Below are 16,103 nucleotides of genomic sequence, written 5' to 3'. Positions count from 1 at the left end.
TGTACCGTGAGGGAAAACCTATTGTGGCAGGAGCCAGGGCTCTGTAGTGCTCCTCGGCAGTGTGTGTACCCTTTTGTTTTTATCCCGATTATTTAAAACCAACAACGTATTTTTTAGCGTCTGTGTAATGTTTGTGGATGTTACAATATTACTTCCAGAGCGCAGGTAGATTTGGGGTTTTTCAGGGAATTGTTAGTGGTGGGGGCAGGCGAGGTGAGGTGCTGTGGGCTCGGGAGCAGGAAGGGCCGCGGGGAAGAGCAATTTCACGGTGTCCAGGCGCTGTGTGAGTGTGTGTGGCTGTTGCATACACGCCCGAGCCGGGCTCTCATTCGCCCTAAACGCTTCCTGTCCGTGCCAAAAAGGGGACGTTGATTCTTATCAGGGCTAAACCTCTGCAGCAGCGTGGCTTTCTGTGGTGTCCGTAAGAGCAGGTGAATGCCTGTCCTGCTTCTGTGTAGCGCATGGGAAGCAGGTTCCCTCCGGAGGCAGGAGCGGGCCAGCCTCGGTGGGGACATGGTGTCTTAAAAGCTTTGCCCGTGCCAGACCCGAGGCAGGAGGTAAGTCTGGGGTGGAAGCTGATAGCGAGACGAGCGCTTGCTTTGCGATAGAATGACTGCAGAGGAGACAGTGGGACAGGCAGGGATTCGGGATTTTAGGCTCCCTAAGCCAGCGGGGTGTAATGCATGTGCAGTGAGCATGAGAAGTGGAGAGTTCTCGCAGTTCACCGAGGCAGAGGCAGCAATTCATCAGGGATTGTAACTGGCGATGTGCATGGATGGCTTCCTGAGGAATTACTAAGGATCGCATCCTTCTGAGGGTGTTTCTCTGGGCACAGGAGACCTCTTGCAGTGGGAGGACGGGGGCTTGGGCCGACCTCCCTGCAGAGTGCTTGTGTTGCTAGGCAGCAGCTTGCACCTCCAGCGTGCTCCAGATCCGAGTCTGCGAGGGGAGACCTTCCTCTCCTGAACTAAAGCTTTCTAACTGGTGACCAAGGGTAGAAAGCTCATGACATGTGGGCGTGGGTGTGCATGCACTTCTTGCCTGCTCCTGGGTGTTCGGGAGGGGTGGTCAGCTGGGAATGTTCAGGGTTGTTAGTTGACAGCAAGACTTCTTCCTACTCACGCACCTACTTGGGCTGCCGGTGAGCACAGGAGAGAAAGATGAGTCTTTGTTCTATTTGTAAGGCTTAGGAATTCTCTGCAGAGCACCTTTCCCCTTCCACAGTACTTGGAAGCTCATAGGAGGTTTGCCTTCAACTTGTTTGGTGATTGATGCTTTAGCAGTTAAATGGTGGGGAGGGAAAACGGAGGAAGATTTGCTTGCACAAGAGGCAGGATGGAAGGCCAGGTGTGCCACATTAATGCACTTAGCCAGCATGAGTCAATTTTAGTGGATGCCACACAATTGCTGAAGCCTCAGTGCAGGAATGGCATCAGCCAGTGTTGTCTGAACTGCTCTGTGTCTCGCAGAGCAATAGAACGCCTTTTGATTTTCAGAGCTGCCAGTCTGGTGGCTGCACTTTGAAGCAGTGCAGTAGCTGAAGCTGTTGGAAACTAGTGGGAAGGAGGGGAAGGGGGGACTGACCACTCTCCAAACAGAAGTCAGATCAAAAAAGAGCCTGAAAGGGTCAGGAGGTATTCATAGGCTGGTGTGGTGAAGGTGAGCTCAGCAGAAGGGCTGTTCTTGTGTCACAGATCACTTCTGATCAGGCAGGGATTGGTGGTGTGGGAGAAGGAGGAGGAAGATTTCCTGATTTGATGGAGGCTGGAGGCTTGGGCCTCAGAAGAAGCTGGACTTAGCAGCCTTAAGCCTGGATGGGGCTGCAGAGGAGTGTGGAAGTGGAGGCAGGTAGGAACACACTTGCTGGTCTCAGGATCTTGTGGGTGTCGTGCTGTGCCACTCTGGGATAAGCTTGAGCCATAGAGGGTTTAGGAGTGGGTTTTTCTGGAGGTGTCAGGCAGCTGCTGGAGGCAGCGTGTGTGTGAGGAACGCAGCAGAGATGCAGACAAGCTGCTGGAGAGCAAGGAGGAGGGAACGAGGACAGTGTGTGAGGCTGGTTCCCCTTGGGATGCTCTGCCTGCTTGGAGAGGACAGGAACATCCAGGATGTCTAGATGGGATGTTCCCATAAGAGGATTTGGTTGGTTTGCATAGGCAGAGTTATTTTTTTTTTTCCCATGACTATTCTCAGCTGTTTCCTGGGGAGAGAAGAATACATGTTACAGTAATTTCTTAAAGCTATGGAGAGCAGTGTCTTCTGTGTGGCATTTGGGAGAGGCTGTTCAAAACTCTCTGCGTCCTGGGTCGTGGTGCCTTTGTGGGACCAGAGGAGGAGAAAAAGTTCCAAGGAGCATGTGCAGCTAGTCATCCCTGCTGGCTGAGGTGGGAAGCTGCCAGGGATGTCTGGGGCTGGTGGCCTTGACCCGTGTGTCTGAGGGAAAAGGCTGAGAAGTTGTACTCACTGTGAGAAGTACAAATAAAGCATTTATAGTGCATGGACTTTTCCTGCTCTCTGAAACATTCAGGCTGTGAGTAATCTCTCACTTCAAACTGAGGCTCAAGCTGAAAATATCAAGGGATGCTAAATTGTGAACAATTGTTAAACAGCCTTAAAGAGCTGTATGGGAAACTGTGTCTGCTCTTCTTTTCTAAGCCTTCCTCAAACAATGAGAGTCTGAGCTATTTATCAGGAGCTCTTTTAGTGCTGGAAGGGAAAGTGAACATTTAAAGTGTATCACAAAATAAAGAGGCACTTTAAGAAGCAATTTGCTTTTCAGGATGTCCAACTAAAAATAAATCTTTCTTTAAACAGTCTTGAAAAGAAAACAGAGAGAAAAGATCTTGCCCTTGCTGAGAATAAGGGAAATCTTTTTGCTAGTTTTGATGGTGAGGGTTTCCTCTGGCATCTTGTACTAGATGCAGGTAAACCCTCTTGGAGCTGGTGGAGAACTGAGGGATGTGTTGTATTCAGCAACACACCATGTGAGATGGAGAGACTGTGTGTTAGAAATTACTATGGGGTTTTGGCTAATCCTTTCCACCCCGAAAGCACTACAGAGAGTTCCTTCCGTCCTGCTTTTCTTTGTTTTATGTAACAGTTAATTAACAAGGAAGTCTATTTGACAGAGCAATTTCAGGGCACATAAAATATGTATTTTACTTTTTTTTTTGGCTGCATCAGAACAAATCTCAAGATTTCAAAAATGCGTCAAAGTAGTAGTCTACAAGCAGTTTCTCATGGTTCTCAAATTCTAGGGAGATATTGTTTCTTTGCTTAGTTAATTATATTCTTATTTTCACTCAGATAAATGTGGCAATACATATGTGTAAAGTCCAGTCTCTGGTTATGTAAGGGAAGAAAAATCCCCATCAAGAATCTGTTTATCACTTTAAGGAAACAGAGATGATGCCGAGTTCAGTGAAAGCAACTTGCCTCTGCTGACGGCAAAGTGCCATGTCTGGCTTCTCTGGGACTGTTTTCTAAGTGGAAAACTGTAGACGAGTGTTTTATAAGGAGCCTGACAGCTGGTATGTCATCTTTTCCTGTTAATTCTGTCTTCTTTGAGCATTATGTATTAGGGAGTGTGTGGCCGTGGATGAGATCAAGGAATGAATTTCTAAGCACATCACATGCAGGACTGTATTCTCACAGAGCCTGCTTCATAAATGTGCAGGAATGGATTTGTACCAGATTTGCGCCATGAATAGGGCAAATACTGTTATTTTGTTAATATTGCAGAGCTGTGAGTGTATATAAGAACAAGGATAATGTCAGTACGGCTGACAGTTACAGCTGTAGTCTCTCTGCTGTGTGGCCATGGAAAAAGGCCTGTTTTAAAGGCTCTGTAAGAGCAGCGAACATTTCAGCATGCAGATGGCAGCCCAGTCTAAAATCTAGTTCTGTTTCTGCTGAGCTCCTCTGTAACGAGCCTTGAGGAGCACAAGGGGAACAAGAGAAGTGGTGTGGGGGAAAAGAAGAGGGATATGCTATCTTTCAGGATTGAGACCTCCCTTTGAACTGTCTCTCTCCATTTTTAATAGCTTTTCTGCAAAAGCTGCTTGGGGAGCAGGGTTAGAATGGTTATGAAAGGAGGAAAGCATCTAATCTTTTGGCTTAATAATGCCCCTGCTTAGGCAGCAGCGAATTGGGCAGACCTGCTTATTGATATAAGACCAGAGAGCAGTGAGTGGCATTGGTGTGGGTGAGAATGGTCTTTTCTCATCCCTTTTAATCTGAAATGTCTTCTTTTGTAGTTGAGGCTCTGTAGAGAGGACCTGTGATCGCTGGCAGGGCCGTCTAAAGCGCTCAAGAGAAAATGGCCGTGACCTGACCACTGGTGTTTGTTCTGGGTGTCAGCAACTGAAGAGCTGGAGTCACGTGTAGCCATGGTTTTTCTGGGATTTACAGGGTTTATCTGTGACTCTGAGGGGTTCTAAGATGTTCTCTAAGAGTTCTCTTCAGCAACTTGTTTTTTTTTTTACACTTGACATATGAAAAGCAGGAGTCAGAGTCCTTTTTCCCTGTGTGGGGCTTGTCCATAGCCCAGGACAGGCTGGCTGGGCTGGGTCTGGGAGCAGTCTCTGAGCTTGTCTCAGCCCACAAGAAATTTGGCATCCTGGGACAGTGTCCAGTTACCTTGTCAGGTTTGAGAAGCATTTGTGGTCACCCATGGCTGGGGCTCCTCTCTCCCCTCAGGTGGCTGTGATTACTGCTGCACCTTGCTCTGCATTGGGAGCTTCCTGCTGTAGCTGCATCTATTCTAGGATTTAGCCTGATTCAAGGTGATTCTTAAAATCTCTCCCCTTTCCTCAGTGCTAGTGTACATGTTTAGCTTTCTGAGCGCAGATTGTCTTCACATTTTCTTCTCTCCCCCAGTGGGCTTTTCTGTAAGCTTTTAAGTACTTCTGCAAGGTGGTGAGAGGCTAAGCCTCACTCTGTAAACCTAAACTCTGGCTCTGAGAGTCTTTACATTTCCTACAGTACTTCATGTTGCCTGAAGTACTGTATTGATTAAACCACAATCTGCAGGAGTAAATATATGTAGAATATTAATAGCTTCTACTCTAGGGGGAAAAAAAGGCTGTAAATTAATCGATCCATTATGTCGACCTCATAAACCATAAGAGCTTGCAGTACAGCTGTAATCCTCCTCCCACAACATGTATTTCAATTTGAATGTCTGTAAAAGGCCTGGACTACTCAAATTTAAAAAAAAATGATACTGGACATGCATATCTATCTATCCTCAGATGTGTAGTTAGAATATTGCCATGTTAAGGCCGAACAATAATTCTCTAGAATCCAGGGTAGTGCTGAATCAGTGCATCACTGATGGTGCAGCTGGGTATGAGGCTTAAAAAACAGTAGCTAACTTTCCCAATCTTTTGTCATTCTCATTCCTCCTTACAGTTGCTTTCTGTGTTTCCAAGTGCAGGCACTGCTATAATGAGGGGCAAGTATGATTCAGGGATTTAAAATCTTGTTTGAAGATATAATGAACTTGAATTCTGTATGAGTTGCTTAGGGAATTGAGGTCTGTGTGTGATGTGAGCTGGTAGAACTCCATCTGCTAATCAGTGCTGAGTAGTCCTAGTTCTTCTAGTTTACAAATCTGTTAAGGTGGGCTGCTTAGGTTTTTATCGAATTTTCATAGCAGCAATTTAGATGTGTGTGTACATTATATGCTCATCACTCTCTTTAGTGTTTTGATACTATAGATGTTGTAACCCTTTATCTATACTAAGAATATTTCAGGGGATTCCCGTTTTCTGCATTTTTTCCCCATAAATGAGCACTATTTTAGGCAGCTATTGGATCGGAAAATTCTTGCAAGAAAATGTTCTTCTGTTAATGCTTGCAGGGTCTTCTCTACAGGGCAAGCCAGCAGTTTGCTCAGTGTTGAGTCTGACTTCCACTTTACCATAGCTAAAATCACTTCTACACTCTGCAGCCAAACGTCTTAATGGCGGAAATGAATTAGTGGGGTGTTGACCATCCACAGTATTTTTCTTTTGTTCTTGGCACTGAAACCCATTTTTTTGTTTCTGTGTTACACAGTAAGATTCTTTTGGAAACTTTAGGATTCCACACTTGGTATCTTCTGCAGTTCCACTTGGAAGATACTTAACCTTTTAGTGGAAGCATTAAAATCTTTTCAAACAAAACCTGGGTATTAACACCAAGGGGGTTGTACTGTTACTGTTTATTTCTTCTGAAATAACTGGCAAGATTCTGAGTTTATTCCTTTCACGTCACAGAAGATCTGTCATTTTAGTGGTTTTTTTTTTTTTTTTTTTTTTTTTTTTTTTTTTTTTTTTTTTTTTTTCTCTCACCCAGACATTCAGCCTTTAGGGGAGCCATTACGTTAAGTATTATAACCTTGTCAGTATTTAGCTCTGGGTTCCTTTTGCTTTGTCGGGAAAAGGCCTTGCTTTTTCCTTGTTGTATTACCATCATGCAGGTGATACACTCCTGAGCCAGTAATAATTCCAGACAGTTTAGATGTTGTCTCTTGGTTGCTGTTTACTTTCAATTTGTGTAACACAAGCACTGTGTTCAGCATGCACACAATGTTTCCCTCATGTCTGACTTCTGGAGACAAATTTTAGGAGAAAATTCTCTGGACTGAGCGTTTCCTCTGAAGAGAAAGGGCTTCGATAACTCCCTTTTCTTCTGCCAGTGGGAAAAATAGATACCAGGGGATGACAGTGAAAAAAAGTAGAACTGTTTACTAACAAAGCAAGATATTTTCAAAGCACAGGAAAAAAATTTGAACCTTACATCTCACCCCCACCTCTCCTCATGGCTGAGAGGCAAAGATGCTGGCTGCCCTTCTTTGTCTCTGGGAAGGGACGGGAAAAGAGTTCAGAGCAGCTGGGAACCTGTTGGATGACTGGTGTGGGTCTCCTCCTCACAGCAGCCGAAGCTGGTGGATTTTAATGTCTTTTCTGGTATTGGTTCATCTCCTCCGAGGTCTCAGGTTCTGGGCGGTCCCGCCAGCTGCCCGGAGGGGCTGAAAAGAAAAACAAGCCAGGCCAAAAACAGTTCAAGGGAAAAAAACCCAACCAAAACCAAAAAGCCACCAAAAGGATTCCAGGTACAGCCTCCAGGCTAGAGGAAGGGGAAGGAAAAAGACTTCTGGCTTCAAACTAGTCTGACAAAAGAAACAATGTAGGGTCCCCAGGCCACGCTGTCTGGAGCACTGGATAGAGAGCTCAGACAGAGCCCCGGAATTCCAAGACCCTGCTGCCTGGTTCATCTTTAAGATACAGCAACCATTTCTAGGCATAAAGCAGATGATTAGGGAATAAAGTATCATCATAAAATCACTTAGGACACCTCATTTTTAAATTTGTCTTTAAATTTCAGCTGAACAAGGAGAATTAGGCAGATGTAAGTTTAGATAAGGACCTGAGTCCAGTGGAGACTTAAATCCTGCAAGACGAATGCTGAATGCACACTGCCTAGTAGAATTAATGCCCCTTGTATATTTAGACAACTTAAGTGGCTGGTTATGATGGTGAAGATGCACAATGAATTAGGGAAAATGAAATATTCTTTGATGCTCATTGAGCAGCAGAGCGAAGAACGCTGCATGACCCATATCAAGTAGAGCTGAAGAGACATTATTTGAGCTAGCATGCATCTCTGATCTTGAGTATTTCATCTCTGATCGTGAGTATTTTTTCTTTATGTTTCAGGTATCAGCAAAAAGGAACTGGTTCCCATTGTGGATTACTTCCCACCAACATATTATATAGGCTGAAAATCTTTTAGTAATAAACAGCTTAATGTGGTATGCTGGCAAAAGAGAAGACCCGAGAGTGAGTTCATATTAAAATTTAAAGCTTTAAAAAGTGGGGTGGGGAAATCGTTTGAAAAGAAAGGAACAGGACTAGCCTACTGTAAAGACAACAAAAGAATTACTGTTGCCATTTCACCCTTTGTCTGTGGGGTGAAAACGGTAATTTATTTTTGTGAGATATCTGAGCAACAAAACCTGACAATTGGAAATCACTAAAGAGGTGGGTCGCTGTTTTTAATGAGTGCCTTCTGCATGACAGCTTCTGTGGAGAAACCAGAACCTACAGAGCCTCGTGGTGTGTCAGCAAATCTCAGCCTGTGCACAGACGTGTGCCTGAGTGCACATGCACTGCTTTTGTTTTCTTGTTTTCTTTTCAAAAGGAGCAGTGCATAAACAAAGCTTGTGGTACAAATTACAGCAAAGAGAAATTATATTTAAAGCATGAATTTGGGAATCTCTTTCCTAGATTTTGTACAAAATATTAATGGTCTGATTTTCTTCTAATTTCTAAGTGCCTCCTTCTAACCTTGTCACTTGAAGTTCCTTTGAGTCCCAGAAGCCATATGAGCTGAAGTGGGTTCTGGAAAGACAGCAGGCAGCACATGAAGGAAATGGGAACAGAGCAGTTTCCCAAGCTCTGTTTTCAGAAGATTTGGGTGGAAGAAATAAGGTTTTCAAAAGAGATGAAGGGTGTTAGGCAGGATATGGGAGTCAGGGTGGTTTTTGTTAGAAGAGCAAAATTTGTTCTGCATTGCAGCCTGGTCCCCTGGTAGTTTTGGGTGCTTACAGGATGCTGTGACAGTTGCCTGAAGTCAGACCTGTAGTATAAATGGAGTGAAGACTGAAGGAGAGACCTTATTGGCAGTGCAGTGATGAAGAATTAAGTTGTCACACCATGCTTCTCCTACATGTCTCCCTCTGATAAGCAGCAACCTCTCTACTTCCCTGGATTCAAATACAACCTGGCAGGTCACAACAAGACTTGGACTAGTGATTTTTTCACCTTTGTCAACAAGCACTTCATTTTGTGTTGTTCTTCCCTCCTCTCAGTGGTTTTAGGCAAATTGGCTGTAATTGGTATTTCTGCGTCCTTATTGAGTAAGCTGTCTTCAGTCTTCTGGGAATGGCTCGAACTTGGTTCCCCTCTTATGAGGGACATCTAGCAGAGTATTACATTCCTGTTAAAGCTGTGAGCTCCTACTTACACCTGCTTGGAGTTTGCAGCATCAGAGTAGGCGGCTCCTCAGGGAAATGCTGCTCAGTGCCTGTGAGGGGAAGGTTTTGTCAAATGGCAAAATGAGCTGCTGCTTGCAGGAAGTGGCATTGAACTCTGACTGGTTTATTCTATCTTGTCAAGGTGGCACAGTCAAGATGTCACAGTTTTGTTCATATTCTTCATCTAACCATAGGCATTTATATCCAGAAGCCTGGCACAGGGCTGGCTTTCATCCTGCTGCCTCATGAGTGAATGGGCATGAGGAGGGAATTGAGACCAGTCCTGTTGGGAGAGATGGTGAGAGTCTTGGCACACTCAGCTCCAGAAACCTCCTGAGCAAATTTAGAAACTTAGTCTTGAACTAATACGACCTTCCTTCTTCTGGCTGCTGGACGTTCCTCTGGGGGAAATACAGCTTATTTTGTATCTTGTGTTCTTTGTTAACATGAATGTTTAAAAACAGTAATCTCTGATAGGGCAGTTTGAACAGCCTGATTGCCTGTAGCTGGCTGCTGTCTCAGGACAGAAGCCAGCTGACCCACTGGTGTGACTGATCCCACTTCCTGGTGGAGTGTCTACCGTGGTGGAAGTGACAGCTCAGACTCTGGTGTGTGTTTTCATGCCAGCCTCAGTGGAGTTATGTCAGACGTGACAGGCTGAGGCTTTGGGCTTGATTATGAATGACTAGGTGGTGCTGTGGTTTCTTGCCCTTTTCCTGCTCTATTTTCCTCATTTGTGGAGGTACAGAGACTGACTGCCTTGGTGAGGCTAGTGCTTCAAAAAGTAAAACTCCTATCAATGCTGACATAACCAAGAATTTTCTGCTCTGCCTAGCATTAATATTGGTTGGCAGAATTTGCTTTGAATTTAATGCAGCCTAGCTTGTTTGGGGTGGAGATGTACAGACCCACATGAAAAACGACCTAGGAATTCCATATTTCAGCTGTAATTACTGAAGAGAGAAAAGTGGAGAAACTAATTTGCAAAACTGTACTCAAAAATCATTCTAGCATAACATCATTATTACAATTATCTGTCAAAAGATTCGGTTCAATTACTTTTTTAAAGCTCTCTTGTCAAGATGGCCTTACTGGTTTCAGGATTTTGTTACTCCAAGGAGAGGTCAAGGAAGAGTGAATGCTAATTCTGTCATTAACCATTGTCTGACAGCCTTCAGTGCATATTATTTCTTGAAAATGCCTTAGCATTGTTACTGTGAGGAATCAATAGGAATAAAGTGCCATAGAATTCAGGGAGGAAAAAGAAAATCCACTGCCTGTTTATAGATTGTAGTGCGACAATGTGAGAGGAAGAAAATTCCAGTTTTAAGTGGTAATTTTGAAATAATTGAATAGCAGCACAATTCCTGTAGTGTAAAAGATTACACAGGGTTACTTACATTTTCTTCACACAATGATAGGCCAGTAATAAAATTACAAGGGAAGAATATTTGGTGTAATAAACTCAAGCTGAATAAGCATCAGTGAACAGCAGGACTTTGCAACCTCTACTGCTTTGTCGTGTTGGATAAATGTTCAGAGCTGGAGGGATCTGGGCTGCTCCTGAAGTTGAGGGTTTGGGACCTCTGAGTGAGCTGGGTGGGCAGATGTGTTACATTTAGCATTTATGGGAAGATTCCATTTCATTGGCCTCAGTTTTTGACTGCTGTAAAATGTATGCTGAATCTTTTGGTGCAAATAATGAACTTCACAGCGATTTAGATGACTGCCCGCTTTACCTGATAATAACGGTCCTGATCTAAAGTCTAAATCTTATATGGAGATGAATTCCTGGAGTTTAAATATATCAGGCCACTTAAAGACCCATGACTTCAAGCTAAGCATATATTTGAGGACTCTAGCTTATAATTAAGCATCTCTCTTTAAGAGAGATGAGCTTTGATAAATTCAGATTTGTTCTACCGTATTTTAAGTGCAGAGAAGGAGCCTCAGTTTGCTCTTGCTATCTTCTCTTGAATGGCCTGGTACTTGCAAATGAAAACAGAATTAGTTCCAGTAATTATATAAAATTAAAAATAAAATTCTAAACTGGATTTTCCCTTTTTCTTTTTTTATGTACATGATATAAAGTAAGTAGTAAACTTCACAGGTGAGACTCCTAAGATCTACATTCATTGATATCTGAATTTTTTCACTTTTCTTTATCTCATTGTATAGGAGAAATTTCTGGAACAGCCTTAATTGTAGGTAATTGTGGGGATTGTAGGAGCTTTTACAAGGTCACCAGTGTGAAAGTAAGGTTGCTAAGAGAGATTGCATGAATAACCTACTCTATATCTTTTCCTGAACAACGTGAATTTTTTAAAATATGTGGCCTTAAGTATATGTTTGGTATGAGACAAAGCTAGTTATGACCATCAGGGTCTTCCCCTTAAATAACATACAAAAATCTGGCAGATTAGACCCATACTACTTCAAATAAACTGTTACATGTCCTGATATTTTTCTCTGAGAGCAAAATGATATTTTTGAGATGCCATTTAAAAAAACCCAACCCTTTTGTCTGATAGTAAGAAGTAAATTGTTCATACATGTTTACTTTGAACTGTTATGTTTTCCTACTCCTGCCTGAACATAAACTGAGAAGTTGTTACATTAAGCCTTCACCCTGTAATGGTTCTTTGAGAAATGTTTAACTGTAGCTGCTGCTTTGTTGTAGTGAAAAGCTGTGATTCAGACTTTGTACTATGTTTGCATTTCAGCTGTCACAGAAAGTGAAAGATGAAGCCTCTTGTTTTCTTGGTTCTTGTGATCTGTACTGTAGTCAGCATGAATTTGAAGCTCGTGTCAAAGAGAAATTCTGGTAAGTCACAGAAAATTACTTTTGGATCTGGACCTTGTGCTCGTTCAATCAAGCATTTTAGATGGTTGCATTTTGCTTTGCATATATACTACTTTTCCTGTTCTGCCAAAAAAAAAAAACCCAAAAGTCATAACTGGTATGGTTTGCTTAGTAAATGGAGGCTGATTGTTGAAAGTGTCCTTACATTTTCTTTTCTTAAAAAGGAAAATGTTGATCAGGTTGAAACCTCAACCTGGAGGTATTACAAAGGTAATAATGACTTTGGCATTGTGGCATTGTTCTAACATCCAATCTTTTACTCATGCTAAGGGATTTTTTAACTGTGGATGTGGTCTGTGGTGAGTTTTAGGTCTGGATGATTTTTGTATGCTGAAAGGTGGTCTTTGAAAACATTATGCTGGCCAGACATGATCATATATAGGGTTAAAAGTTAAGAAGAGCTCTTCTGAAGAGATAATCTCTGATTATTCTGTCAGTGAAAGAGAATGAGAGTTGGTTCATGTTTGTATCTGCTTTTGAAATATCCTAGTAGTTAACAGAACACTTCAAAGAAGCATTAGAATCTCTCCTTGCAGGGTAGACAGTTCATCTGGATAATGGTTCATCTGTGATGTCCACTCAGTGCAGCTTTGCCCCCTCAAAGGAATGATTTCATGTGTTTCTCAAGTAACCTGTGAGTTTAGAAGACATTGGGCAGTCATGTAGGTCAGCTGCAGTGCTACACAGTGGTGTAAGTCTGCTACGTCCTGGTGTGTGTGTAAGGGTAAATGTTGGACTGTTAAACTTTTGACTGCATGTTGTTTTTCCACACTGTTTGTGTGCTATACTTACATATGTGAGGGATTCCACTGATCCTGCTGTCCTCAAGGTCTTCAGTATTTTCAACACTGCAGGTACAAACAGAAATTACTAACTTTAGTTGGTGTCACCTATGTTAAGTTTAATTTCTTGACAACAGAGGAGAAAATTACTGGGCCATCTACTAAAAAGAATTACGTGTCACATTCCAGCTGAGATGTGCTGCTCTGGGAACTGCCAGATGCTGGGCTGAATTCTTTCTGCCAGGCTGGAAAGTGTTAATGGAGGTTGCTAGATTGAACTAGTCTCTAGCCTTTTGTTGTGGCTATTGTGTCCAGAGCCCAGTTTGTGCTGTGAGAGCAGTCATGGATATTTGGGTTTGGCTACAGTGCATCTTGATCTAAACTCTGCTAAGGATGATGGTGTTCCTGTTCTTCAAAGCTGCTGTCACTGGCCTAGATGGAAAACCTCTGTGACATCCACAGGCAGTGTAACTGAACAGCCTCTATTCATCAGGCATCAGCACCTGGCTGCAAGAAAGGGCCTGTGCAATTTCCTTTGTCAGAAGTACATGCCTCTAAAAGTGACATGCTGGTGGTTGTAGCATTGTTCAGCTGGTCGTTTACCTTTAATTAGATATACATTTTAAAAATCTGCTTTCTTTGACTCTGCAGAATGTCTTGTGGTAAGGGTGGCTGTTGAAAGTGTCAATTTAGGTTCAATACAGACGGGAAAAAATGCTTTAATATGTTAGACTGCCTCTTGCTAAATATAACCCACTAGGGAATAGGTGGTTCTTTTTAATTTCGTTTGATTGTGCTGCATGTGTTGAGAATAAGATGAAGAGGAAAAAAGGCACATAAAGTAAAATTATAGTTTCTTTGCAAGTTCATAATCATGTAGCTGGCTTTCACCTTCAGTACTCATTCTGGTTGCTGCATAGAGCAATGTATTGATTTTTTTTTTCTTTTCCTACTACATTGTGTGTGAAATAATTTTCTGTTTCCGTGATATCATATCAGCACTTGGAGTAAAATGAATAATTTTACTCCTTTTCTGAGCTGTCTTTAGATTTGAAGGACTGTTGTTTGATTGCTTGGGGCTTTACTAAATATTATGTGCTGTGAAGAGAGAGATGCTCCAGCAACTTCCCAGCTTTATCTGTTTGTATGGTTTTAGTGGAAGACCAGGTACAGTGGGTGGATGCAGGCAGACAAACGCACAAAGAAACAATGTCAGCATGTTTTCCATAGGGTGACAGTAGCTGTAGCAAGCTAGTGCCTGTAGTTCAGAGTTTTGATTTTTTTTACACTGGTGTCTCGATGAAGGAGAGTGGAAAGGGGAAAGCAATGTAATGGTTGTTTTGGACATTCTGCAGTGTAGACTGCAGGATGTCTGGAAGCAGGAATAGTGTTTCAGCTGTAGATTAGAGGCTGAGGTGGGAGGAATGGGTGAAGGGCCCAAAGGATGCTTTGTGGACAAGATCTCTGCAGTAGTGTCTGGGTGGATATTGTAGTCTTGGGTCTTGCTGGCTGTTGGTATGAGGGGGTCTGTGCTGGTGAGCATCCTCAAGAGGGGAAGGGACATTGTGCAGACAGTTATGTAGAGCAGTGTGAAGCAGTGCATGGAAGGTGCTGACACTGATGATAAAGACAGATTTGGGCTACTAGAACAATAAACCAGCAAAATTAGTGTCTTTCCTGGCTTATGAAGACTGGCATTTTTTTCCTAAGCAATGCATAGAATTATTGCATGAATGGCCAGAATTATGATTAGTGTCAAGTACAAGAGCAATTATGAAGTTGATTGGCATGTGTATAATATCAGATAATGGACTGTATCTTGTTTAAGGGGTAGAGAGGATCTGAATAGAGCTGACTTGAGGAGGAGCAAAGAGAAGGTGAGGTAGTGTTGTAGGGTAATGACAAAGACATCACTGAACCAAGGCAGTAAAAAGAGGGGCAGAATGTCCAGAAGGGCTTTATAGGTGAAACTGGAGTTGACTTAAAGAGAGGAAAGATTTAGCTAGGGAAGCGTCTTCAGAGGCTGGTGCAGAAATTCTCCTTCAAAGTTAAGGAATAGAAACCCAAGGGGAGAAAGTTGAAGATGAGAGCTCCAGACTGCAAGTGCAGACAGTACACAGAGGCTGGACAACAGGCAAAAGTCATTAAAGAGAGGTCAGGACTGGAGGATGTAAGATGTTAAACAGAAGGTCATGAAATGGTGCTCCAGCTGCAAGCATAGAACTGTAGTTTGCTGAAGAAACAATCCTCATGGAAGGGAATAGAAAAACAGAACTGAAAGATTTTTCTCATGTCCTTTACTTGCCCTTTGTTACAGATTTAGGTGTCCATATTTTGCATTTGGAAAAGAGAAGCAGGGATGCATATGAAGACTGCAAATAGATTTAGAGTACCCTGCAACACTGCAAAAATGACACAGAAACTTGTAGCAAGACAAATTTGTTTGGCTGCTTCTCACTTGAGATGTGGTGCCAAAATAATTAAAATAGGTGAGCTAATTTAATTATGCTCATCAGATTCTTCTTTACAGGCAGCAGCTTCGCAATGCTCCAGAGGAAATCTGTCATGTCTACAGAGTAAAGATTGCTGTTTGTGGTGGGAACAGAATAGTTTGCCTCAAGCATCTGTGTGAGTGTAATGTTGACTTAAGTTTCACAGGCAGTTCTTAATATTAAGAAGCATTTTTGAAAACTGCAGGTCATCCTTTTTTGCTTGCTTTAGGAAGTAAAACTGAGCAAACAGCTAATGCAGGGACTGCAGCTTTATCAATATCCTAGGAAGGGTATTTTACAGGTGGAGGTTATACAAATGAATTGAAGATGTGGAAGTTGTTCCCAGCTGGTAGGAGATTTCCTTTTAATTGGATTAAGTGACTTACTTTTCCAAAGTCTTTGTATATGTAGTGCTTTGAATAATCATGACAGGGAATATAATACCAATACAAAATCATTGCTTTTTTTTTTTTTTAAGCAAAAGGTTTTTCGGATTATAGATTCTGTTTGACTTACTAGACATAATTCTGTTAGTGAATAATTGATGCCATTTATTGTTGCTGTTTTATTTGCTGAGCTGAAATGCCCTGTATCAGCATACTAGAGCTCTGGAGAGCATGCCAGCCTTGTGTGGAGGAACAGGGGCAGACATCCCCAAGGTTCTGTGAGGCTGCAGGGCACTTAAGAGCCTTTCTCCAGGTTAACACAGCTTAATTGGCTCAGGCTTGGCACCTTGTAGCAATGGGAAACAAAGACACAGGGACCTCCTTCTTGCTTTCTGAAGAAGATAATTTATTGCAACAAACCAAGCCTTTTTATGTTCTAAACTTCACCAAAGCAAGCATGCACTGTCTGCCTGCTGCTGTGGTGTCACTGTTCATGTGTCCCTTTACCTAACCAGCTTTCTGATGACAGGGTGTCCATGTGTCTCACCAACCAGTCACTGC

At 42.6% G+C, this 16,103-nt stretch overlaps 1 protein-coding gene across 1 annotated transcript in view; it reads left to right on the top strand.

Moving 5' to 3' along the window:
* Nucleotides 1–280: 280 nt before the first annotated feature.
* IL1RAPL2 (interleukin 1 receptor accessory protein like 2) overlaps nucleotides 281–16,103 on the top strand; it is a 371,347-nt gene continuing 355,524 nt past the window's right edge. The window contains exons 1-3 of the mRNA XM_066338795.1: nucleotides 281–557; nucleotides 7,701–7,823; nucleotides 11,743–11,843. Of these exons, the coding sequence (XP_066194892.1) occupies nucleotides 11,762–11,843 (82 nt within the window). The 5' untranslated portion in view covers nucleotides 281–557; nucleotides 7,701–7,823; nucleotides 11,743–11,761. The remainder of the gene's footprint in view (nucleotides 558–7,700; nucleotides 7,824–11,742; nucleotides 11,844–16,103) is intronic.

This window comes from Sylvia atricapilla, chromosome Z (assembly GCF_009819655.1).
Source record: "Sylvia atricapilla isolate bSylAtr1 chromosome Z, bSylAtr1.pri, whole genome shotgun sequence".
Lineage (NCBI taxonomy): Eukaryota > Metazoa > Chordata > Aves > Passeriformes > Sylviidae > Sylvia > Sylvia atricapilla.
The sequence above is the reverse complement of the archived record's forward strand: the minus strand, read 5'-3'. Positions and strand labels throughout refer to the sequence as shown.